The sequence below is a fragment of the Mustelus asterias genome, chromosome 25, assembly GCF_964213995.1.
Source record: "Mustelus asterias chromosome 25, sMusAst1.hap1.1, whole genome shotgun sequence".
Taxonomy (NCBI): Eukaryota; Metazoa; Chordata; class Chondrichthyes; order Carcharhiniformes; family Triakidae; genus Mustelus; species Mustelus asterias.
In genome coordinates this window covers 53,961,892-53,988,552 of record NC_135825.1, presented here as the reverse complement: position 1 = coordinate 53,988,552, position 26,661 = coordinate 53,961,892, and the positions used below count along the sequence as shown (strand labels likewise).

General features: G+C 44.0%; 1 protein-coding gene and 1 long non-coding RNA gene across 3 annotated transcripts in view; one reads left to right on the top strand and one right to left on the bottom strand.

The window, feature by feature from the left end:
* Positions 1–12,844, top strand: part of LOC144479187 (uncharacterized) — a 32,809-nt gene extending 19,965 nt beyond the window's left edge. Inside the window, exon 3 of the long non-coding RNA XR_013495482.1 lies at positions 12,043–12,844. This is a non-coding gene — a long non-coding RNA (uncharacterized LOC144479187). The remainder of the gene's footprint in view (positions 1–12,042) is intronic.
* LOC144479186 (bridge-like lipid transfer protein family member 3A) overlaps positions 1–26,238 on the bottom strand; it is a 152,979-nt gene extending 126,741 nt beyond the window's left edge. For both annotated transcript variants that reach the window (XM_078197798.1, XM_078197799.1), the window contains exon 1: positions 25,784–26,238. In XM_078197798.1, coding sequence (XP_078053924.1) covers positions 25,784–26,103 — 320 coding nt within the window. In that variant the 5' untranslated portion in view covers positions 26,104–26,238. The remainder of the gene's footprint in view (positions 1–25,783) is intronic.
* Positions 26,239–26,661: the final 423 nt, after the last annotated feature.

Here is a 26,661-nt window from a genome sequence, read left to right as displayed (position 1 = left end):
TTATTGGCCCGCAACTTCCTTGGAAGTTGTTCCTCTGTAACAACTTACCCGCGCTTGAATTACAAAGTGCCCCTATCGCTCGACCACCTTAACTCAGGCCAAGTGAGGCTGAAGGAGTGAAGCAGGTTCCTCAGCTTCACTGAAGGTTCCACCAACGAAGTTTAAAAGTTTATTCACGCTACCAGATGCTGTAAAGCAGGCAAGTTTAAAGGGATCATTGAAAAGGAGATGGTATGTTTCTAAGGTACATGAATAGGATGTGGAGATTTGGACATTGGTGGGGTGGGGAATTATGTCAAGTCGGGAAGGGTTGTGAGAACGCCTTTCGGGTGTGTGTACCATGCAGGGCTCAGTCTGGGTGTTTAAAATATTTAAGCTGCAGTTAGAAGTAATTCTTTTCCTTCTCACTCTTTCAGAGTACCTATTAGTGTAAAACAGGTAGACCCCATCTGAGGTTAACAATTTAAAATCACTTTTGTCAGATGGCTCCCAGGCCAATTATGCAGGGAAAGTTAGCACTTCTCCACAATTGCTGGGTAAATCCCGAAGTGGAAACTTCCAAGAAGGATTCCCCAGCACATCTTCGGGGTACCCCCCAAATATTACACTGGGGATCCAGGACGTCATGGTCCATTGTCTTTAACATGTTGCATCAGATGTGGTCAATTAAATGCATGGAAGACATACATCAAAATTGCTTGTAATTAAAAAAACAAGTTACAATATGAGGTCACAAATGATTTTCATTCAAAGAATTATCACACCACCAATTAAATGGTGGTAACAAAAAATACAACCTCGCACAAACTGCAAAAATATCAAAACAACGCACTGGAAATAATGGCAAGAACGAACCGCACATAAAGGTGATTTAGCAAACACTGGTGCTGAGCAGTCTAGTGGTGGAGGAACAAAGTGTTATGTAATACAGCTCTAGGTTAAGCATTCCATTTGATTCGCCCTGTGGACTGGCCACACAAACTGGCATGGCTTTCCATTTTTCTTTAAACTTGAAATGATTTCAAGATGAATATTCAGTACTTAAAACCATGAAAAAGATAAACAGATGACCCATCAGAGAAACTGAACCTAAACACAGGATGAAGGTACAATAATTTATAAACACACATCAGCTGCAGTTAGTTTCACAAAACAAAATGAGTCAGATTAATCAACTCCACCTCATCACATCTGCTGCTGAGATCATCAGTATTCAGTTTAAGCAAAATTATTCAAAACAGGTTATGCAAATGTATTTAAAAGATCATCCAGATCATCGCCTTTCTTGTACCACTGAGAATCAGTGGGCTCTTCATTTCAAGTAAAAGTTCATTTATTAGTAACAAGTAATGCTTACGTTAATACTGCAATGAAGTTACGCTGAAATTCCCCTAGTCGCCACACTCCGGTGCCTGTTTGAGTCAATGCACCTGACCAGCGCGTCTTTCAGACTGTGGGGGGGGGGGGGGGGGGGAACAGGAGCACCCAGAGGAAACCCACGCAGACATGAGGGGAATGTGCAAACTCCAGTGACCCAAGCCAGGAATCGAACCCGGGTCCTTGGCACTGTGAGGCAGCAGTGCTAACCACTGTGCCGCATCTGATCCTCAAATGGAGCCGAGAGTCCAAAACAAACCCTGAATAAAAGATCCCCTTGCAACCAGCAATTGAGAAATGAACTGAAGTCTTATAACCAGCATATCAACAAAATATATGGCAGATATGAGATATCAGAAGCTGGCGAAAGCAGACTCTAAATGCACTTAGAAAACATTTCAACTGATGTTGGCATTGTCTTATATGAACCAGTATTTAATTGCACATTATAGATAGATATAAATAAAATTAAACTTGCCCTTGCAACACAATTGCCTGCTGCCCATTATTCAAACTCACACAAAACCATAACACTCCTAAAAGAAACTAAAATGATTCAGCAACATTTACTATCAAACCACAGCGAAACAAATTCCCGTGAACCGTGTGGCATGTTTCAATTACTCTCAGTTGTTCTTTTAACTTCTTTGTGCGTGGCCCGAAACACACTCTTATTCTACAAGATAAACATATGCACACCTTAACACAACATCTGCTAGCTCAACATCACTAACAGGTGCTTTAACATCTTTCTGGGATAGAAGTTAAAATTTACTTCCCATTTTAATCAAACTTGCTCAGTCAGCATCGAAGTGAATGGAAAACACCTCAATAACCTCCACTTTCAGGGAGCAGCTCTCCAACCCCCCCCCCCCCGCCCCCCCCCCCCCCCTATTTTGTGATTCCAATATGAGGAACTAAGTACATGTACATATGTGTATACGCAAAGTATTGAGAGTGTCACATCACTCACTCCTGCGCTACAGTCAGTGTACCGAACCAACAGTGTATCGGTCAGAAGCACATTCAGTGACCAGAGTGACAGCAGAAATAAAACTCGCAAAGAAGCTCCAGCATCAAATATGATTACTTCAAACTGCTGAGAACCACAAGACTAACCGGTGGCAGCAGGTGTCTGAGAGTTGCAGTCCAAATATTTAAAATGGATTTGATGCCGAATTAGTTGGAGGAAAGTCAACCCAAATTCATGCCAGAGAGAGAAAAAAATGGAAAGAAATGGCTGTCATCGTAACATTGAGTGCACAGCTCCAGCTCAGAATGAAGTGGGAAGGTGATGACAATGCAGAGATATTTCAGAAGTTTAAACAAAGAAAGTGTAGATTGACATTCAGTAGTTTTGTAAAACGTTCCAGTGAATAGGAAAGGGTCACTTACATCCTGCCGGATGAAGAGAAAACATTAGATTTGCTTAAAAGCTGCAAAATAATTGAGGACCGCAGTAAAAACCCAGTCAAATTTGAGACATTCAATACACATCTTCAGTCAAAGTCAAACAATCTGATCAAAGTCAGTTCAATGCCTGAGGCAGCTACCAGGTGAGACGACTGACAACATCAGTTTTAGAAATGAAGCCAAAAGAAACAAATTCGAAGGAGCATATCAAAGTCTGATAGTCAACTCACTGGACCTCTGCATACCTTTAATGCAAAAAGTTCTGATTAGACAGGTCAAGCTCACAATATCACAGGCCACAGACACTGCCAGAGTACAGGAAGTCACGCATATACAGATAAAGACACGAACTGCATGTTGTACATCCCTTAAACAGATGGTCCTGCTATCCTACGGTTGAACAGCTGCCAAGAGCTGCTGTTGACCTTAGTAAACAATAGATTGGAGGTGGCATAACTGGACTACATCTATTGAAAAACACCTGCCGATTAGAGCAAGAAAGATCTGGTCCAAATGTATCCAGGGGGTGTGTTTGATGAGATAGTTGGATACTTCAACGATTAAGCATCACGATCAAGCCAGAGAAGAAACCAGTGAATTATCCCATATGCAAAAATACCAATGGAATTGAAAGTAAAGCTTCAAAGAGAGTTCCAACAGATGGAAGTGATTGCCAGAGTAAAGTGCCAACAGATTAGGCAAACTCGATTGTGTGAGAGAGAAGCCAAATGGACAACTACAAATTTGCTTTGATCCCAAAGATCTTAATCAAGCAATAAAGAGGAAATCTTACCCTGTTCCAACACTGGGAATGATCACAACAGCACTGACAGGGACAAAAGTTTTCAGAAAGCTTAATGCTAGAAATGGCTACTGAAACATGAAGCTTGATGAGCAATGTTTGCTGCTGATTACATTCAACACACCCATTATACAGTATAATTTCCCGGATCTACCTTTTGGCCTTAAAGTGAGCCAGATTCTGTTCCAGTACAAGGTAGATAAAACATACAAGAAATTCAAAAAACTAGTTGGCTAAGCCAGTGAATAGTATTGAAGTTGAAATTCTAACGTCAGTTGAGGAAAGATATGCCAACATAGAGAGCAGTTTTGGCAATCATGTCTAACGTGAGAAATTCCATACGTGTCACTATCGGAGAAAATTCAGAGTGGAGAGTGCCCATTTTCAAATTAAGCAGATCGACAAGAGAAATCTGTGTAAAGCACCAGCAAGATCACAGAGGCTACTCTTGAGGTTTCAAAGATACAGGTGCTCACTCAGTAAGTGATCCTGGGATGGCCTGGTAAATTACAGCACACACAGCTAGCAATACGCAGTCCTGGTCAAAGAGGAAATCTCACCAGAAGATGATATTCTGCTGGTTGGACCCAGAATCAAAATGATGCACTAAGAACTTCTTCAGAAAGTACATGAAGACCACGTGGGAATGAGAACTAAGCACAAGATAATCTTTATACTAGATAGGGCATAGGCATCCACAAAGACATCAAAAGAAATGGTATCTGGTGCAACTTTCAGTTAATACACCACAATCACTAAGCCTACAGTGAGGACATGATGCCCAACAGCATCGAATAATGATTAACTGGAAAGCAGAATGCTGCAAATGCTTCAGATCTGAAACAAAAACAGAAAAGGTTGGAAATACTCCATGAGTATCCGTGGAGATAGAGAAACAATAATATTTCAAGTCAATGACCTTTCATCAGAACTGAGAAAAGTTAGATACGCAATAGGGTTTGAGCAAGAGGTGGACGGGTCAAGGGCAAAAGAAAGGACTGCGATAGGATGGAAAACAGGTGAGATTTCAATGACAAGTGCTAGTCCTCCAAGTGCATGGGAAAGGTGCTGGGGCAAGAAACAAAAAGGTGTGCCTTTAAACATGCAAAGAAATGGAAATTATTGTTGAGGTGGAGGGGACGAGAAGACCAGAGTTTTACTGTCTTAAATTGAAGGTGAATGAAAGTAATGTCTTCCCGTCAGACAAACATACAAAAATGAATCAACGATTTTCAGCAAAATTGGAACGCAGATAGGGTAAGGCCCAAGGAAGAACTGAGTAGGTTTTGCCAAAGAAGTGAAAATCTTGGATTTTAAAAAAAAAGAATCCATTGCTAAAAAGCCAGACTTACGAGTTCTGATGTTGTGGATGGCTCGACTTAGAATGCTTTTGATTACCTTAAAACATTGTAGGTGTTGTGAACAGAGCTTTCAGAGCAGGTTGTTGTATATGGATGAGACTGAAGCCTCGAGTTAAGATGGTGGATAGAAGTATCATTTTTTTCAGCTTTGTAGCTACAGAGCATCAATCAAGCAGGGAAAAGCATCAAGAAAGAGCAGCATTATTTTAATAGCATTGAATTAGCATAGCATGGCTGGGCTGTGTGCCCTACGGAGTGCCCTCTTCACTTGTTTCAAATTAGGTCCTATTAATATCTTACAAATCATTGCCTTTTTCCTTTGAATTTCTTGATTCAGTTACTCGCCGGTATTTATCATCTCTCCCTTTCACTCAAGTAATTCCTTCAGTTCTAACATAACAAGATGCTTAGTAACAGTTAGTTGTGACTTCTAGCATCTTTAAAGCAGAAAAGCATCTGGAATCAGAAAGTGAATATGGAGTTTTCTCTCCAATTTTAAACCTCCAATGTAAAGCACTGCTCAGAAACATAGAGGTTGTTGAGTTGTCACACATATTGATAATGTATTGGAAGAAGTTTTCTCCAAAGTGAGATTATCAAAAACCTAAAAACATTCAAATATCCAATTTCATCCCATGTTGCAATCATGATTCTCAAATTTCAAAATGAAAATTCAGAGATAATAAAAAAAGGTCAACATCATGTCCAATTTGCCCAGTTTATTTCTTCAGACACCAATTAGTTGCCAGAAAATGCGAGCTAAATGCAGCAGGTAATTTTGGAAGGGTGGGAGGTTGCAGAAACAATCATTCCTTTACCTGCCTACACAAATCAAATTTCCTTTGCAATCGTGCACTCGTTACCTGGTATACCCAAAGGATCATTAAATTGGAATCCTTTTTATAATTGTTCAGATACAAACCATTTGCTAGAAAATGCAAGCTAAACACATGCAGCCAATTTTGGAAGAGTGGGAGGATGCAGAAACAATTATTCCTTTAACAGCCTACACAAAGTGAATAATTTCCTTAGCAACCATGTGCTTGGTTTACCCAAAGGATCATTAAATTAGAACCCTTCTTTATAACAGTGTTGGACCACAGTAACAATAAATCAAGCACAGCTAATTTGCATTTATTAGGATGACTTAAGCTGGTGACAAGTAACAGCGGACTTTTGCCTATTTCAGTAAAACTACACAACTGTGAGCACCACTCAAAAACTGGTGAAAAGATCTTTCAGCCTGTGATGTTCTGCCCATGGCACCATGACTCAAGTATTCATTATAAAAAGGAATTTTATTCAGGATTTCATATCCAAAATCCATTTTTTTAAAAAGCATAAAATTTGCTGCTTTCTGGACCTCCCTAAATGCAAATTAAAACAATGACCACATGATGCACAGCTGCACTGAAGTAACATATTTTTGATAAAAGATTAAATCAAGGCCCCATCTTCATATATGTCAATGTAGAGATCCTATTGTGCAATTCCAACAGCAAACATTTTGGCAAACATTTCTCCCTCCACCATCACCATCGAAAACATATGAACTAGTTATCCATCTCCTTAGCTTTCACGAGATCTCCCTATTCACAGAGTTCATTGTATTTTCTGAATTTTTTTTAGCTCGAACATACTTGGGTATTTCTGGAGGATGCAAATGGATCCATAAGGTATATGGGAGCAGAATTAAGCCACTCGGCCCATCGAGTCTGCTCCGCCATTCAATCATGGCCATTCTCCTGCCTTTTCCCCAGTAACCCTGGTCCCCTTATTAATCAAGACCCATTTAAATACAAATACAATCTCTCCTTTACAAAGGAGATGGAACACAAATGTTACAGATGTCATAAGTAGATACCAACAAATCCCCATGTGGAAGGTTTCAGATTTCAGCAATGCTATCACAGTAAGACTGACAGAGAGTTGACATGTTCCATTACATTGTCTGTACCTGTAAGACTTGATTACCTGTAAAGACTTACATTCCAACCATTATCTTGTAAATTGAGTTGTGTCTATAAATGCCCTGTTTGTGAACACAACTCCCACTCACCTGAAGGAGCGATGCTCCGAAAGCTTGTGCTACCAAATAAACCTGTTGGACTTGAACCTGGTAATATGAGACTTCTTAATGTTCTATTAATTTAGAAGATCATGGTTAGTTAACTATTGCGAAATACATACAAATGTCAGACTGGTTAAAAAAAAGACCATAAATATACTCTGATTTTGAAACTTCTTTACAGTTGAACCACAACAGAACAGCTGTTTGTGGTCCAGTACTGGTAGTTTGGCTTTGTAAAAAAAATTTGCACTTCACCAAAACAACAGTCTGAGTTTCTATTGTTATGTCGGTGTTTGTGGAAAACTAGGCCACTCTTGTATTGAAAAATTCTATTTTAGGTTTAATGACTTACAGTCAAATTAGCTGATCAAATTGTACTTTGGGGACAGAGAACAATGATTCCTGATTTGAACAGAGACAACATATCAGATTTCTTGAACAAGATGACAATGCTACTTCGAGGAGACAATGCACAACTGTTACCATAACAAAGTTCAGGGTGGTTTGGTCGCCTGCCCTGTCTTGTCAGCCTGGATCGGAAATGTCTCAACTTGTTGAGACTCTGAATTGGATTTGATTTGATTGAATTGGAAAAGTATAAAAGAAAAGTTCAGGAAAGACCATCACACTGATCATGCCTATGTAGCCAAGTTTTGAAAGCATATTCATTCCTGAAATTAAAGCTAAAAAGGAGGAAAATTAGCTTTCAGTTATGCTCAGTATTTTTGCCCCCCCCCTCCAAGATCTGAATACGCAATCTGGAGCGACCATTCAGTGTTGAATGAAAAGACTGCTCTACTTGCAAAGGTGCTTTCAGGGGAGACAAGAAGCAGACTTACATCCTGCCAGTTCAATTGTTTAAAGTTTATTGATTAGTGTCACAAGTAGGCTTACATTAACACTGCAATGAAGTTACTGTGAAAACCCCCTAGTCGCCACACTCTGGCGCTTCTTCAAGTACACTGAGGGATGTTTGCATTTAACCTGATGCCTGAAGCTTTAACAGGTTTATTTGGTAGCAAAAGCCACACAAGCTTTCGAGGCTCTGAGCCCCTTCTTCAGGTGAGTGGGAATTCTGTTCACAAACAGAACTTATAAGACACAGACTCAATTTACATGAATAATGGTTGGAATGCGAATACTTACAACTAATCCAGTCTTTAAGAAACAAAACAATGGGAGTGGAGAGAGCATCAAGACAGGCTAAAAAGATGTGTATTGTCCCCTACGTCAGGAGACAATACACATCTTTTTAGCCTGTCTTGATGCTCTCTCCACTCCCATTGTTTTGTTTCTTAAAGACTGGATTAGTTGTAAGTATTCGCATTCCAACCATTATTCATGTAAATTGAGTCTGTGTCTTATAAGTTCTGTTTGTGAACAGAATTCCCACTCACCTGAAGAAGGGGCTCAGAGCCTCGAAAGCTTGTGTGGCTTTTGCTACCAAATAAACCTGTTGGACTTTAACCTGGTGTTGTTAAACTTCTTACTGTGTTTACCCCAGTCCAACGCCGGCATCTCCACATCATGCCTGAAGCTTTCACAGGAAACCCCACACTTCATATCAACTTCAATCAAACCCAAAAACAAGTAACCCGGGATAGCATGCAAACAAAGATCTGTGCCTCATTACCAAATTACATTCAAGATTCAGGATGGTGGGTTTAGGAGGAGCAATGAGTGGATAAAAAAGCAGTAGTGGCCAATTGGATATTCGTCACCAAGATAACAGAGAAAAATGCCAAAGCTAAAGACACTATATCAAATAGGAGAGGCTTTCACAATAAATTGGATCAATTAATAGCACAAGTAGAAATTAATAGGTTTGATCTAAAAGCCATTACAAAGGTGTGGTTGCGAAGTGACCAAGATTCAGAACTAAATACGTCAGGATACTTAATTTTAAACAAGAGATGGGGCAAAGGGAAAAGAACATGCGGCAAGTCGGAAAATTAAGGATGGGTTAAAGGTAGTTATAGAATCCCTACAGCGCAAAAAGAGGCCATTCAGCCCACTGAGTCTGCACCGACAATCCTACCCAAGCTTTATCCCCGTAACTCCACATATTTACCCCGCTAACCTCTCCAACCTACACATCCCGGGACACTAAGGGGCAATTGAGCATGGCCAATGCACCTAACCCGCACATCTTTGCATGTGGGAGGAAACCCACGTAAACACAGGAAGAAGGGTGGCACAGTGGTTAGCACTGGTACCTCACAGCACCAGGGACCCGGGTTCGATTCCCGGCTTGGCTCACTGTCTGTGTGGAGTTTGCACATTCTCCCATGTCTGCGTGGGTTTCCTCCGAGTGCTCCGGTTTCCTCCCACACTCCAAAGATGCGCGGGTTAGGTGGATTGGCCATGCTAAATTGCCCCTTAGTGTCAGGGGGACTAGCTAGGATAAATGCATGGGGTTATGCAGATAGGACCTGGGTGGGATTGTGGCTGGTGCAGACTTGATGGGCTCAATGGCCTCCTTCAACACTGTAGGATTCTATGAGAATGTGCCGATGCCACACAGTGACCCAAGCCGAGAATCGAACTCGGGTCCCTGGCAATGAGAGGCAACAGTGCTAACCACTGTGTCACCGTGCCACTCATAAGGTAGAGGGAAAGGATTTGAGCTCAGGAAAAAAATATCCAGAAGATAGATCAGTTTGGATGAAGCTGAGAAGCAAGTTTCACGGTGGGTGCAGTGCTATTGCAGAGAATCAGGAAATTAGAGAAACAAGTTACAAGGATAATACGGTAATGACAGGCTGCTAATCTTTATATACCCTGGACAAATCAAATTTCTCTTAATAGCGTGGAGAATCAATTAATGGAACGTATACGCAACAGTTTCTAAATCAGCATATTGAGGATCCAACGGGTGACAGATTATTTTAGATCCAGAATTGTGCGTTGAAAAATGGTTAATTAATCATTTTAGTAAAAGGAGCCTATACGGAAGAGTGACCAAAATACAATAGAATTTTATGCCAACTTTATTGAGTCATAGAGCTTTACAGCATCGAAACAGGCCCTTCAGCCCAACTTGTCCATGCCGCCCTTTTTTTTTTAAACCCCGAAGCTAATTCCAATTGCCCGCATTTGGCCCATATCCCTCTATACCCATCGTACCCATGTAACTGTCTCAATGCTTTTTAAAAGACAAAATTGTACCCGCCTCTACTACTACCTCTGGCAGCTCGTTCCAGACACTCACCACCCTGTGTGTGAAAAAATTGCCCCTCTGGACCCTTTTGTATCTCTCCCCTCTCACCTTAAACCTATGTCCTCTAGTTTTAGACTCCCCTACCTTTGGGAAAAGATATTGACTATCTAGCTGATCTGTGCCCCTCATTATTTTATGGACCTCTGTAAGATCACACCTCAGCCTCCTACGCGCCAAGAGGTACAGAAGTCGGATGGGAAACGTAACGTCCCCGACAGTTTAAAAACAATTTAGTCAAATCCGAAACTAGGGTCTTAAATCTACAGAGCAACCTACGTAAAATGATGATGAGTAAGCCAAGACAGATTAGGAGACCTATAAGATATGACAGAAGTATTGATGTGTATTAATACATAACTTACAACAGATATTCATTCCTCTAAGGCACAAAAATCCCAATGAAAAGTTGCAAAATCATGACTAAGAGGGGTATTAGATTAAAGGAGGATTGAGAGAAAAGATCAGTGAAGAATGCAATTACAGGATATTTGTTCTCAGGGTGATTACTTTGTAAATCAGGAGGGAGGGGGGTTCGTGTATGTGCATGAGGGGGCAGGTACCTGACCTTCTTTGAAGTCTTTCAGTACAGCATTCCCGTTTCTGATCTTTCTGGCTTAGTAAACAATTCTTAAAGTCCTGCTGGTTGTATATTCCATAGAAATCAGATTAATCCATATTTGCTTCCATCATTGTTTTTAGAACAAATCATTGCATTTTGATATCTCATCTCAAACTTCTGAGAAGTTTCAGGGTAGTGTAAAAGCAAACCAGAGATGGGGTCTTGTCAAACAGTCCAGTGGGTTTGAGTCTGTTTCTCCTCACCTCACCGGGTGAAAAACAAGTTGTACATTGCAGCTGGCTCGCAGACCTCCATTGTCTTAAGAAGATTAGAGTCAATTGTTTTATTATAATTCAACCAGAAAGAGAATCAGAAATGATATATTTTTTAAAGAGAGAAACACATCCTCTCATAATATATATAAAAATTACTTGAAATAGGGATAGGTGTTTTTCAGGTTGTGTTTCAGTTCCTTGTTATTGGAAACCATTTAAGGTTTCACTGTCCTGAAAAATCTCAGCAGGTCTGAAGAGTCTTGATGACTCTTCGTTGAGCTCTGACGAAGGGTCATCCAGACTCGAAACGTTGGCTCTATTCTCTCTCCACAGATGTTGTCAGACCTGCTGAGATTTTCCAGCATTTTCTGTTTTTGTTTCAGGTTCCAGCATCTGCAGTAATGTGCCTTTATTTGAAGGTTTTACTGTCATGGAAATCAGGCTAGAGAAAACATTCTTGGAATAGGTTGGCTAGTTTGAACAAAATGCCACAGTTAGTAGAGATAGTAAGTGGTATGAAGTTGTACTACACTGAGATGCTTGCTGAAATGCATATATCCCGTCATATGTGGAGACATTACACGTGACTGTAATAAATAGTAGACCAGTTCACCAATCTGATAAGGGGTAAGAACAGTCCAATAGTGGGTTGTACTGAGAGAATAAAACTACTCTGGGAAGGACAGCTTGAGAAGTTACAAGGAAAGGATGAAGTAAGAATGTGACGTGATGCCTGTGAAGTTCAAGAGTAATGGCAGGTCACTGACATGAAAAGATAGGACATTCAGCCCAAAGTTTAGACAAAGAACTCAATGCCCCATTAGGTATTTTGAAATAAAGTCAGTCCTCATAGAGGACTGGTCAATAATTCACCTAGACAGAGTACCCCGAAACAAGAATATAAAGAAAGAGTTTTGGGAGGGTTCTTTACATTGGGTGGTTTCAAACTTTTTCTTTTATATAGGACTCTGAAGGAAGACTCCAATCCTTCCTGAGAGATTCCAGAAGTGCAGAAGATCTGAGCATCCAGAGAAGTGAAGAGACAAAGCGTTGTCTGTACATGCCAGCTGTCCCGCAGTATCAGGATCAGTACTGGGTATTTGTCACAGTTGTATATTTTTGCTGTGTGAATGTTACATCCCATCTTTGAATGTGAAAACCTGAAACCAGTCCTTATAGTGCCACCTTGGCTGGAAATGGAAAATCAAGTCTTAAAGTAGGTATTGCAAGACAGATTCAAGCAAAAACCCAGGAGTATATGGCATACATACTAAATTTAACTTTCTGACAATGGAAAAGTTCAAACCAAAATACTGAACCCTAGCCCAAGTCTGGAGCTTATTAAGAATGCTTTAAGATAAGCCGCTCATGGTCAGCTAGCCCTTTCCTAAATCACTGTGGCTCTGTGCAATGACCTATTTCTTAAATAAATTCCTTTGTTGAGATAAGCAGCACCTGGCCGATCAGCCTTATCTCCCTCCAGTCTAAATTCATAAACCTTATTTTCCTCAACCTTCTTTCCTTGAAAATCCAAAGTTGCAACTTGAGGCTCCAAGTGCAAGGGTTGCGAGTACTGATTACAAGACCAGTACAAGTACAGGTATATAGATAATTGCAGGTGGTCAGGCTACAGAGAATACCATCCAGATTTCAACACTATTCAAAGAGAGAACGGAAAATTATTTTCTTCTTATAACTATCACCCTAAAATTGCAATTATCTATATTCGGGTGGATTGATCAGCTTAGTAAAGGATTTTGCCTTCATGAAGTGTCAGTCAAATTTATTACAGTACGCAACAATAACACTAACTCTGACACCAAGCATGGAGGATTCAATGGGGAAACATTAGCATAATAAATGGCAGCCAAAATTGAATGAGTGAAGTCTTACCGAAATGAATTAATGTGTCGTACATTATACATGAACCATTTAATGGAGTAAAGGTATCCTGTTTGGCATAGCTCACAATGAACTTGCTGATACACAAAAGCAGGATGCTTGAACTGAGCTCCAAAGTGTGCAAAAAAAACCCAACACTCGCCCTTAACATTGTTCATAGTAAGTCAACTTGTATGACATTTGTTAATGTCAGCCATAATTGTAACTTATTATTTTGCTAAAGCAAAGCTGTCTCTTCTTGGTAAACACTAACCAAAGTTTAATAGCTGGTTAGTCAGAAAATAGCAGTGTGTGTGTTAGTTTCAGGCTGCAATTCAGAAGCAACCATTTTAAAATAATTTTGCACGTAGGTATTTACATTCGGGGAGGTCCTGGCATAGTGGTATTAACAAAGAACAAAGAAAATTACAGCACAGGAACAGGCCCTTCGGCCCTCCAAGCCTGCACCGACCATGCTGCCCGACTTAACTAAAACCCCCTACGCTTCCGGGGACCATATCCCTCTATCCCCATTTCATTCATGTACTTGTCAAGACGCCCCTTAAAAGTCACTACCGTATCCGCTTCCACTACCTCCCCCGGCAACGAGTTCCAGGCACCCACTACTCTCTGTGTAAAACATCTGCCTCGTACATCTCTTAAAACTTGCCCCTCGCACCTTAAACCTATGCCCCCTAGTAATTGACTCTTCCACCCTGGGAAAAAGCTTCTGACTATCCCCTCTGTCCATGCCTCCATTAAATGTATTGTCACTGGACTACTAATCCCAAGACCCAGGGTAATACTCTGAGGACCCAGTGTCAAATCTCACCACAGCACTGAATATCAATTCAAGAAAAAGCTGGAGTTAAAAGTTTGTTGTTGATCATTGTCGTCTGGTTTACTAACATCCTAACATACTAGGAAGTCTGCCATCTTCACGTGGTGGCTATCAAGCACACATGTGGTTGACTTTTAAAAGAGGTTGCCCGCACCATAGCCAATTCAATTTTCTTCACATAATATCAAGAAACGTCAGAAAGCACTGGACATTGCAAAGGCCTTGACAATAATCCGACATCAATGCTCCTGAACTTGACGCCCCAATCCTAGCCAAGTTGTCCCAGTGCAGCTGCAACACTGGCATCTACCTGGCAATGTGGAAAAAGTTACATCCTGTAAATCATAGAAATCATAGAACCCCTACAGTGCAGAAGGAGGCCATTCGGCCCATCGAGTCTGCACCGACCACAATCCCACCCAGGCCCTACCCCCACATATTTACCCGCTAATCCCTCGAACCTATGCATCTCAGGGGCAATTTAAACCTGGCCAATCAACCTAACCCGCACATCTTTGGACTGTGGGAGGAAACCGGAGCACCCGGAGGAAACCCACGCAAACACGAGGAGAATGTGCAAACTCCACACAGACAGTGACCCAAGCCGGGAATCGAACTCGGGACCCTGGAGCTGTGAAGCAGCAGTGCTAACCACTGTGCTACCGTGCCGCGGTAGCACAGTGGTTAACAAAAAGGAGGACAAATCCAACCCAGCATTTGTCGTCCCATCAGTCTATTCCCAATCATCAGTAAAGTGATAGAAGGGGGTCATCAACAGAGCGACCAAGTGGCACCGACTCAGCAACATGATATCCAGTTTGGGCTCTGCCAGAGTCACTCAGTGCCTGACCACATTACAGCCTTGGTTAAAACATGGGGAAAAGAGCCGAATTTCAGAGGTGAGGAGTGACTGCCCTTGATAACAAGGCAACATTTGACAGAGTGTGACATCAAAGAACCTGAGCAAAACTGGAGTCCATGGAAACCAGAGGGAAAACCCTCCACTGGTTGGGGTCACACCGAGCACAGGGGAAGATGGTTGTGGTTGTTGGAGGTCAAACATCTCAGCTCTAGAATATCCCTGCAAGAGTTCCTCAGGGTACTGGACCAGCCCCAACTATCTCCAGCTGTGACGTCAATGACCTGCCCTCCATCAGAAGTGGGGATGTTGACTGCACAATGTTCAGCATCATTCACAGACTGCTTCAGCATCTGGAGATTTATGCCCAAACGCACATAACCTGGACAATATCTCGGCTTGGGCTGACAAGTGGCAAGGAACATTCGTGGCACACAGGTGTCAGGCAATCCATCCCCAAAACAGCGAATCTAGCCATCTCCAACATTCAATAGCATTACCACCCGACTACCAACATCCTGGGGTTACCACTGCTGTATATTTAAATGGTTGCCTGATTGCTTTAAGAGCTGATCACATGATTTGATGGTGATGTCACTGGGGTGTTTCACAGGTTCCTGCTTTGGTTTCATTTTCTATTCTAACAGCTCCTACAATAAATCTGTTGTTATTTTGAATCTACATGTGCAAATCACATATGTTTCTCTAAAATTCACAATTCTTATAATCAAGGCCCCATGCACTCTGGACATACTTTCTTCCACCTTCTTCCGTCGGGAAAAAGATACAAAAGTCTGAGATCACATACCAATCGACCCAAGAACAGCTTCTTCCCCGCTGCCATCAGACCTTTGAATGGACCTACCATATATTAAGCTGATCTTTCTCTGCACCCTAGTTATGACTGTAACACTATATTCCGCACTCTCTCCTTCCCTCTGCCCCCCCTCCTTTCCTTCTCCCATATGTACTCTATGAATGGTATGTTTTGACTGTAGTTCACAAAAAACAATACTTGTCACTGTATCCCAATACATGTGACAATAAAATATCAAATCAGAAAGGAGAGGTAAGGGAATAATTTGCACCTATACGCTTAAAACCTGGTCCACGGAGTGCGTAACATCAAAGGGAGAAATTTATATACCCATAGCAAGGTAACCGGAGAGGAGGGTAGCAAAGCAACTACCTTCATGGCCACACTCAGTTGTAGAAAGCAAGCTCTCTCAAAAACAAGTTGTCGTTAAAAGGCTGCTGTTTAAAATCAAAATGCTAACATTTCTATGCTTCAGGCTTCCCCAAACCTGGAAGATAATTTGTGGGGTGGTAACTATATGCTAGATCTAGCTCAGAGTTATATATTACTGGATGTTGTTCGGTAAGGGGCATTTCTCAGTGTTCAAGGAATGTAGGTAGTTGGGAAAAGGGGGAACTTCATGAGATACTGTGTGTGTATAGCCGTCATTATAGTTAAGTGAACTGTTGCAGTGTCTGAGAGTCTTTCTTGTCATGCGTTTTGTTTTATCATCATAGAATCATAGAAACCCTACAGTGCAGAAGGAGGCCATTCGGCCCATTGAGTCTGCACCGACCACAATCCCACCCAGGCCCTACCCCCACATATTTTACCCACTAATCCCTCTAACCTACGCATCCCAGGACTCTAAGGGGCAATTTTTTTAACCTAGCCAATCAACCTAACCCGCACATCTTTGGACTGTGGGAGGAAACCGGAGCACCCGGAGGAAACCCACGCAAACACGAGGAGAATGTGCAAACTCCACACAGACAGTGACCCGAGCCGGGAATCGAACCCGGGACCCTGGAGCTGTGAAGCAGCAGTGCTAACCACTGTGCTACCGTGCCGCCCCATTTAATTTAACAAATATTCTTTGTTAATTGATCACAACAAGACTGGACGGTTCCTCCCTGGTTTGCATATCTTTTCTCACATTATACCAAATTGAAAATGTATACCACTAAGAATGGGTATCCCAAGTAACCCTTCTAAGTTTTGGTATACTTTCGCATTTATCAGCGGGGCTCTTAACAGATTTGAGATTTTGTCTTACAGTGGGGGGGCGGGGTGCAAGGCCATGACTGAGTACTGAGGCTGAGCAGTACAAGAGATGAGGTCTTAGGTTTGGAATGATGGGAGGGGAGGGTGGAAAGAGGTGGCGGAAAGTGGAAGGAAATGGGAAAAGAAAATGAAATTATACATTTAGCCTAAACATTAAAACAGTTTATAAATTAATATTCAACTTCTCATGTTCAACACTATTCCCATGTGGTCATTGTAGAACTTGAAGTATGGAAAAATGGTAACATAGCAAATATCATGGATTATCTTGAATCTAAAAGACTACAAGTTCAGTTCGATTTGCACATTTGCCTATTGGTTCTCCATTTCAATTTGTCCTGTGCACCACTATGGGAGTCGGAAGGACATCTTCAGCTGTAATTCCCACAGCACAAACGCTTGATCTCAGATGTGCCACTGTGATGAAGTAATGAATATATACTTGTGCCAAAATATGATGAAGCACAAGATAGGGGGCATAAGACATCGCGGCGGCACGGTGGGCACAGTGGTTCGCACTGCTACCTCACAGCACCAGGGACCTGGGTTCGATTCCCGGCTTGGGTAACTGTCTGTGTGGAGTCTGCACACGTTCTCCCCGTGTCCGCGCGAGTTTCCTCCGGATGCTCCGGTTTACCCCCCCTGTCTGAAAGATGTGCAGGTTAGGTGCATTGGCCATGCTAAATTGTCCATGGCGTCAGACAGGTTAATAGGGTAAACACATGGGGTTAGGACCTAGGTGGGATTGTTGTCGGTGCAGACTCGATGGGCCGAACGGCCTCTTTCTGCACTGTGTGGTTTCTATGATTCTATGAAATCATATCATTCATTCAAGACAGACATTAGGTTGATAATACAAGTGAGAAATTGGCTTAATATAGCAAGTTATTGGGGAAGTGAAACAGGAAATTACGGGCAAAGAAAATGTAAGAATAGGCCAGCAGCAAACATAAAACATAATCCAAATATCTTCTGTCAGCATACATACAGTAAAAGAATAGTAAGAATAGAGGTTGGACACAGTTATTAATAGGGGTTGTATGCATAGAGGCAGAGGGCATGGCTGAGGTACGATACAATTTCTAAGTGCAGTGAACAGTGAAGAGGCTGGTGATAGAATTCAAGAGAACAAACTGGTTGGTGGAATGGACAAACATGTGGCAGATGAAACTTAAAGCGAAGATGTGTGAAGTGTCACATTTTGATTTTGGTTGGAAAAAGAGAAAATATAAACTAAAAGGCACAGTTCTAAAGGGAGTGAAGAAATATTAAGTTACGCACAAATTGCTGAAGGATACGGGGCAAGTGGAGGAAGCAATTTAACAATGCAAAATCCTGGGCTTTATAAATAGAGACATTCAGTACAAAAGCATGGTGTGGTCACAAGTGGAATTGTGTGTCCAGTTCTGGGCACCACTCTCTAGGAAGGATAAGAAATATGTGAAAGGGTGTGAAAGGGGACATGTTACAATGGTTTTGGGGATTAGGGCTTCAGCTATGTGTAAAGACTGGAGAAGGTGGAGTTGTTCTTGACAGAAGATTGAGAAATGTCATGAAAGTGACACTCCTCAAAATCTACCTCTTTGTTTAAGCTTTTGGTTATCTAATCTAATAGCTCCTGATTTTAGGCGATATTTTATGGCACTCAAAGATACATTCCAGTGAGAAAGAAATATTCCATGAGAAGTACACACAGTCCATGGCTAATGAAGGAAGTTAAAGATGGTATCAAATTAAAAACATCCAATTCTGCAAATATTAGTGGTAGATCAGAAGATTGAACAAAATTTAAAAATCAGCAAAGAAAGACTTCAAAAAAATGAGGGAGAAATGAAAGTGAGAGAAAGCTAGCCCGAAATACAAGAACAGATGGTAAGAGTTTGACTTTAAAAAGGAAATGAATTAGAATGGGGACTGAATAATGGGAAATAAGAAAATAACAGAAGCACTGAACAAATATTTATTTGTCTTGACGGTAGAAGACACCAATAATACCCAACATACTTGCAAATCAAGAGCTGAAAGGAGGGAGGAACAGAAAACGATTATAATCACCAGGGAAAGGTTACTGAGAAAAGTGTTAGAACTAAAGGCTGACAAGTCCCCAGGACCTGGGTGGCTGCAGAGAAAGCAGATCCATTGATTGAAATGTTGCAAAACTACCAAGTTCCTGGAAAGGTCCCATCAGATTGGAAAGTAGTCAATGTATCTCCTACATGCAAGAAAGGAGATGACAAAGCAGGTCAGTTAGCCAAACATCTGTAACAGGCAAAATGCTAGAATCTATTCAGGAGGCGACATCAGGGCACTTGGAAAATCAACATGGATTTATGAAGAGGAAATTGTATTGGATTAGTTTATTAGCATTCTTTGAGAAATGACCAGCATAATGGTGCACTTGATTTCCAAAAGGCTACTCGGGAAGATGCTGCATCAAAGATTACATCAGAGTAAAAGTTCATGGTGTCGGGGTAACATAGTAGCATGAATAGAGGATTGGTTAATTTACAGAAAACAGATGTAAGGATAAATGGGTCCTTTTCAGGTTGGCAAGCTGTAACTGGTAGAGTGTACATACAGCAGTGATGGCACCTTAACTGTTGACAATCAACGTCTCTGACTTGGTCGAAGGGACTAAATGTATTATTGCTAAATTTGCTGATGACACAAAGATAGGTAGGAGAAGAGGACCCAAGTCGCCTGCAAATGGATGTCGATAGGTTAAGTGAGATGGGGAAATCATAGAATAGAATCATAGAATCCCTACAGTGCAGAAGGAGGCCATTCAGCCCATCAAGCCTGCACCGACAACAATCCCACCCAGGCCCTATCCGTGTAACCCCACATATTTACTCTGCTTGTCCACTAAACAGCAATTTAGCTAATCCATCTAACCTGCATATCTTTGGACTGTGGGAGGAAACCGGAGCACCCGGAGGAAACCCACACAGACACAGGGAGAAAGTGCAGACTCCGCACAGACAGTGACTTGAGGCTGGAATTGAACTCGGGTCCCTGGCATTGTGAGACAGCAGTGCTAACCACTGTGCCACCATGCCATCCAAACTATTGCCGATAGGGTACAATGGGGGAAATGTGAACTTGTCAATTTTGGCAGGAATAGAAAAATAAAATGTTATTTAAATGAAGAGTTTGCAGAACACTGCACAACTGAGGGATCTGGGTGTCACGGTGCATGAATAACCAATTAGAGGTACTGCAAGTGATTAAGGAGGCAAATGGATTTTACCGTTTACTGCAAAGGAAATCAAGTGCAAAATTAGAGAAGCTTTATTCACTAACCCATCTGGTTCACTAATATCCTTTAGGGAAGGAAATCTACCACCTTTACCTGGTCTGGCCAACATGTGACTCCAGAGCCACAGCAATCAATTCCAGCCTCCCGGAGTACCTGGATCCGATACAGTTTGCCTACTATCACAACAGGTCCACAGCAGACGCCATTTCCCTGGCTCTGCACTCAGCCCTGGAACACCTCGATAACAAGGACACCGATGTCAGACTCCTATTTATTGACTACAGCTCAGCCTTCAACACTATTATTCCCACGAAATTCATCTCCAAACTCTGTGGCCGGGGCCTCGGCACCTCCCTCTGCGACTGGATCCTGAACTTCCCAACCCACAGACCACAATCAGTAAGGATAGGCAACAACACCTCCTCCACGGTCATCCTCAACACCGGTGTGTTCTCAGGCTGAGAGTCTCAGCCCCCTACTATACTCCTTATACATCTATGGCTGTGTGGCCTAATTCCCCTCCAATTCGATTTTCAAGTTTGCTGACGACACCACCGTAGTGGGTCGGATCTCAAACAACGATGAAACAGAGTACAGGAATGAGATAGAGAATCTGGTGAACTGGTGCAGCGACAATAATTTCTCCCTCAATGTCAACAAAACAATGGAGATTGTCATCGACTTCAGGAAGCGTAAAGGAGAACATGCCCCTGTCTATATCAATGGGGACGAAGTAGAAAGGGTCGAGAGCTTCAAGCTTTTAGGTGTCCAGATCACCAACAACCTGTCCTGGTCCCCCCATGCCGACACTATAGTTAAAAAAGCCCACCAACGCCTCTATTTTCTCAGAAGACTAAGGAAATTTGGCATGTCAGCTACGACTCTCACCAACTTTTACAGATGCACCACAGAAAGCATTCTTTCTGGTTGTGTCACAGCTTGGTATGGCTCCTGCTCTGCCCAAGACTGCAAGGAACTACAAAAGGTCGTGAATGCAACCCAATCCTTCACACAAATCAGCCTCCCATCCATTGACTCTATCTACACTTCCTGCTGCCTTGGCAAAACAGCCAGCGAATTTAAGGACCCCAAGCATCCCAGGCTCTCTCTCTTCCACCTTCTTCCTTCAGGAAAAAGATACAGAAGTCTGAGGTCACATACCAACCAACTCAAGAACAGCTTCTTCCCTGCTGCTGTCAGACGTTTGAATGGACTTACCTTGCATTAAGTTGATCTTTCTCCACACCGGAGCTATGACTGTAACACTACATTCTGCATTCTCTCCTTCCCTTCTCTATGAACGGTATGCTTTGTCTGTATAGCGCATAAGAAACAGTACTTTACACGGCATGTTAATACATGCGACAATAATAAATCAAATCAATGTGGTTGACTCTCAACTGCCCTCCAAGGGCAACTAGGGATGGGCCAGCCAGCGACATCCATGTCCTACGAATGAATAAAAAACGTACATTGCCTAAAAGGGTGGAGGAAGCAAATTCAATCGTGACTTTTAAAGGGAATCAGGTGAATACTTGAAAAGGAACGAAAATACACAGAGCCCCAATGAAGAAAAGGAAGTGGAATTAATTGAATAGCTCAAAGACCGGGACAGGCACAATGGGCTGAATCATCTCTTTTCACATCATCCTCGCGTCTTTAAGAAAAGCCTAAATTCAAAAACTATGTAAATATCAATTGACTGCAAATTTGGGTTTTCAAACGTCAAGATTGAAGGAGTTAAAAAGCAGAGAATTAATTTCACAAGTTTAGGATAGTAGTTAAAAGATAAAGTTGCCGAAACCCCAGATGACCATAGGCTGCTCTCTCCATTGAGGCGCAGAGCTGACTGGTGGTGATTTAACCCGAGGGTCATCACACCTCAGGCAAGGAGCACGGTTGAGAAGGCGGCACCTTCATGAATAACCTCAGCCGGTCCAGGAATTAAACCTGGACTATTCACGTCACCCTGCATCATGAACAAGCTGTCCAACCAGGCTAACTGACCCCCAAGACAAGTAGCAATTGGATTGTGTCATGAGTCTTCATACTTCAGGGAGCAACTCATGCATTTTTGACAAGTAACGAACTAATTTGAACCATTTCCCTCTCCCACCCCCACACTAAAATATTGGTCATTCTTTATTCCTGATAACTTTCCAACCCAATGCCATAGTATTGCCTTTCCAGTGTTTCAGTTAATCAACTGCACCACTGCACCAGAAAGAGGGAACTTGCACTTTAAACAGCAGAAGTACCAGTTGCACAGGACATAGAGCCTTCTTGGTGCAGCAAACCAGAAACCAAATTCTGCAAAACAGTGTCCAGAAACAAAAAATTGTTCACATGCCAGAAGGAATCCAAACTGAGTTTACAGCTGGAAGGGAAACAGATCCAACAGATACCACAGCAGCTACTATCAAGAGTGACATTATTCCATTGCAGCCTTATCAGTATGCATTACTTACTAAAACACAAGTGAGCATGACAAAGTCAAATGATGTACTCTGTAGGCCAGTTACTGCACATTCATCCAGAAGTAATTTTCTCTCCTTTCCCATTAAGTGCAAACACTGAAGTTCTCAAAGAGCCAATCAGACCTCCGCACCTCATCCAACTGCTGCTCCTTCATTTATGAACTTGAACAGCGATGACTGGCAAATAACCCAAGAACGACACTGTCATCACCTTATTCCACACCACCGACAGTTATGATTTCAGTTGCCTCGGCGCCAAAAGCTGCAGCATCCTCAATAATCCTCTCCACTTCTTTACTTCCCTTTCCACCTTCAAGTCCGGAAAATCCAAATTCTCAGTGAAACCCCGTCCTCACATCGCCCAATGTTAAATTTTATTTTGACCAAGTTCCTGTGAAAAGACTCTGGACAGTTTCCTACATTAACGCTCCCATATAAACATAAGTTCTCAAGTTTATTAGTGTCACAAGTCGGCTTACATTAACCTTGTGCTGAAGTTACTGTGAAAATCCCCTAGTTGCCACCTGTTCGGATACACAGAGAGAAATTAGCACGGCCAATGCACCGAACCAGCATGTCTTTCGGACTGTGGGAAGAAACCGGAGGAAACCCACACAGACACGGAGAACATGCAAACTCCGCACAGTGACCCAAACCACGTGCTGCTCCCATTTGTCATTCTATCCCACGCCTGAAAAAGATGCCAGGCTAGCAACTTCAATTTCTATTGTTCATCCTGGCTGAAAAACCCCAGGGTACATTAAAAGTTACAGCAGTAGTGATGCAGCCAACACCTTACACCACTGCTTTCAATCAGTCCCTCACTTCATTCAATGGATTCAAGGCACCAAAAAGATTAAGTAGAAAAACATAGTTTCAACATGACAGATTGCATTGAAGCACAAAGTATTCTTTTTCTGCATTAATTCATTATTGAAAAGATACAGGAGATACTTGAAGAACAAAAATAGCAACTACTGTCCCTCCTCTTCATTTACCACCATTCAATTTTCTCTCATTCCTCTGAAGGCAATAACTACTAACCAGAGAATAAATTTAGTAGATTACTTGTTCAAATATGATATCACAGCAAACTCAATTTACTCTCATCCAATATCCACGCATATATACTTCATATACTTTCCAGCATTCTCTCTTTTGGTTATACTTCCTAAGTGCCACTGGATGCTAATCAAGAGAAAATGTTGGCGACAATTTTTCTCCCGAGGCCACTGCATTGGTTGAGATTGGCAGCTCAGGCTGCTTTGGATCAGGCTGAAGATCTTCCTGATCTACAGGTCTCAATCTATCACATTAACAGCTATTAGCTGGGTAGATAAAACAATACTGAGCAAAGATTCACTGAAAACGCCTTGAATCAAACGAAGCGCGAGTTAATCAGATAAACTTTAACACCTTACTCAGCTCAGCAGATTTTAATATGATGCACCAATGATTAGAAGTAAAAACCTGGACAGAAACTTCGCTAACCGTACACCAGTCTGAATGAAATCGTCAAAACATGCTTTTGTGAATAGATTCTGTGGCCATGTTCGCCGTGACAATGGTCCCTCCATCAAACAGAGACAGTTTATCTGGCTGTGTTAACACTGCCTGCTCCCACACGGTATGTATTAAGAAGACGTGTTGTAGTACTGTGCAGCTCCTGGCTCTCTCACACACAGCATTATTCCAGCTTGACAGCGGCTCAAGGTGACAGCAATGCTGCTGCTATTCCCCCAGAGACAGCGCTGCCCGGGGGGGGGAGGGATCCACAGCCCCCTGCCCAGAGTGGCAGAGATAACCCCCCACCCCCAGGACCCACTGACTGACCCCAACCCCCAGGACCCACTGACTGACCCCAACCCCCACCCCACCTCACCTCCACAACACTGACCCCTCTCGCCCCCCCCCCCCCCCGCCCGCCCAGACACTGACCCCTCTCTCTCCTCCCCACCCCACCCCCACAATACTGACACCACTCTCCCTCCCCCAGGACACTGACCCTTCCCTCTCCCCCCCCCCCAAGGACACTGACTGACCCTCCCCCCACCCCACCCCACCCCAGGACACTGACTGACCCTCCCCCCACCCCACCCCAGGACACTGACTGACCCTCCCCCCACCCCACCCCCAGGACCCAGTGACTGACCCCAACCCCCACCTCACACCCAGGACCCACTGACTGACCCCTCCCCCCACCCCACCCCCAGGACCTAGTGACTGACCCTCCCCCCACCCCACCCCACCCCACCCCCAGGACCCAGTGACTGACCCCAACCCCCACCTCACACCCAGGACCCACGGACTGACCCCTCCCCCCACCCCACCCCCAGGACCCAGTGACTGACCCCAACCCCACCCCCAGGACCCAGTGACTGACCCCAACCCCCACCTCACACCCAGGACCCACGGACTGACCCCTCCCCCCACCCCACCCCCAGGACCCAGTGACTGACCCCAACCCCACACCCAGGACCCAGTGACTGACCCCAACCCCCACCCCACCCCCAGGACCCAGTGACTAACCCCCACCCCACCTCCAGGGCCCAGTGACTGACCCCAACCCCCACCCCACCCCCAGGGCCCAGTGACTGACCCCACCCCCAAGGACCAACCCCCACCCCACCCCCAGGGCCCAGTGACTGACCCCAACCCCCACAACACTGACACCACTCTACTTCCCCCAGGACACTGACCCCTCTCCCCCACCCCAGGACACTGACCCCTCTCCCCCGCCCCCAGGACACTGACCCCTCTCCCCCGCCCCCAGGACACTGACCCCTCTCCCTCGCCCCCAGGACACTGACCCCTCTCCCCCGCCCCCAGGACACTGACCCCTCTCCCCAGGACACTGACCCCTCTCCCCAGGACACTGACCCCTCTCCCCAGGACACTGACCCCTCTCCCCAGGACACTGACCCCTCTCCCCAGGACACTGACCCCTCTCCCTCGCCCCCAGGACACTGACCCCTCTCCCTCGCCCCCAGGACACTGACCCCTCTCCCCCGCCCCCAGGACACTGACCCCTCTCCCCAGGACACTGACCCCTCTCCCCAGGACACTGACCCCTCTCCCCAGGACACTGACCCCTCTCCCCAGGACACTGACCCCTCTCCCTCGCCCCCAGGACACTGACCCCTCTCCCTCGCCCCCAGGACACTGACCCCTCTCCCCCGCCCCCAGGACACTGACCCCTCTCCCCAGGACACTGACCCCTCTCCCCAGGACACTGACCCCTCTCCCCAGGACACTGACCCCTCTCCCCAGGACACTGACCCCTCTCCCCCCGGGGCCCCGCCTCCTACCTGGACAGGTGTTTGAGGATTTGCTTCTTGATGAGGCCGGCCATGCTGCTGTGGGGACCGGGACCGGGGCCGCTCAGGCCTGCAGGCGGTGTCCGCTCTCTCCGGCCATCTCCGTCCCTCCGCAGCGCCCGTTGCTGTGGAGCTGCTGTCAGCCCGGCCGCCACTCCGCCGCCTTCCCGCAATCCGCCGCGGCCGCCGCTCAAACACCGCCCATTCCGCCCAGGATAGGCCGGCGGAGGAGCAGGGGGCCGGGCAGCGACACTGCTCCACCTGCTGGCCAGCGCTGCAAACACACCCTGTCTCCAGCATCCCCCTAACATTCAGCCTCCAGCACCTGGGCTCAGGCACAAACATGCTTGACCTAATTTACTGTTATTGCAGGATGTGTTTTCTTTTAAAAAAATGTTTTAATTTCATCCTTCCCACAGCAATCTTCTTCTTTCATGCCCTGAAGTTCACACATTCTCTGCTTTGCATTTTAAAGACACTGGCTCCCTCCAGTGTTTGAACCAAGCACCATTCTTCTTTCTGTCATCTTTTGGGCTCAACCAAATAAACGAAATCAAACTAACTTATGGGCAACACAAAAAGGGCAGCTCCCTAAAAGGAGGGGAACTGCTCTCAACAAAAGACAAAGCGCAAAGGAAACTTTAAACAACAAATTAAAATGTGATTAAAGGGGTCAATAGTACATCCCAGCCCCTGCGGTGCCCAGCGGGCACGGAAGGCATCAACTGTGCCCTCGGACACCACATGCTCCCTTTCCAGGGACACCCAGCCACAAATATAGCCGCAGTAGAGGGACGGCACAGTGGTTAGCACTGCTGCCTCACAGCACCAGGGACCCGGGTTTGATTCCCAGCTTGGGTCACTGTCTG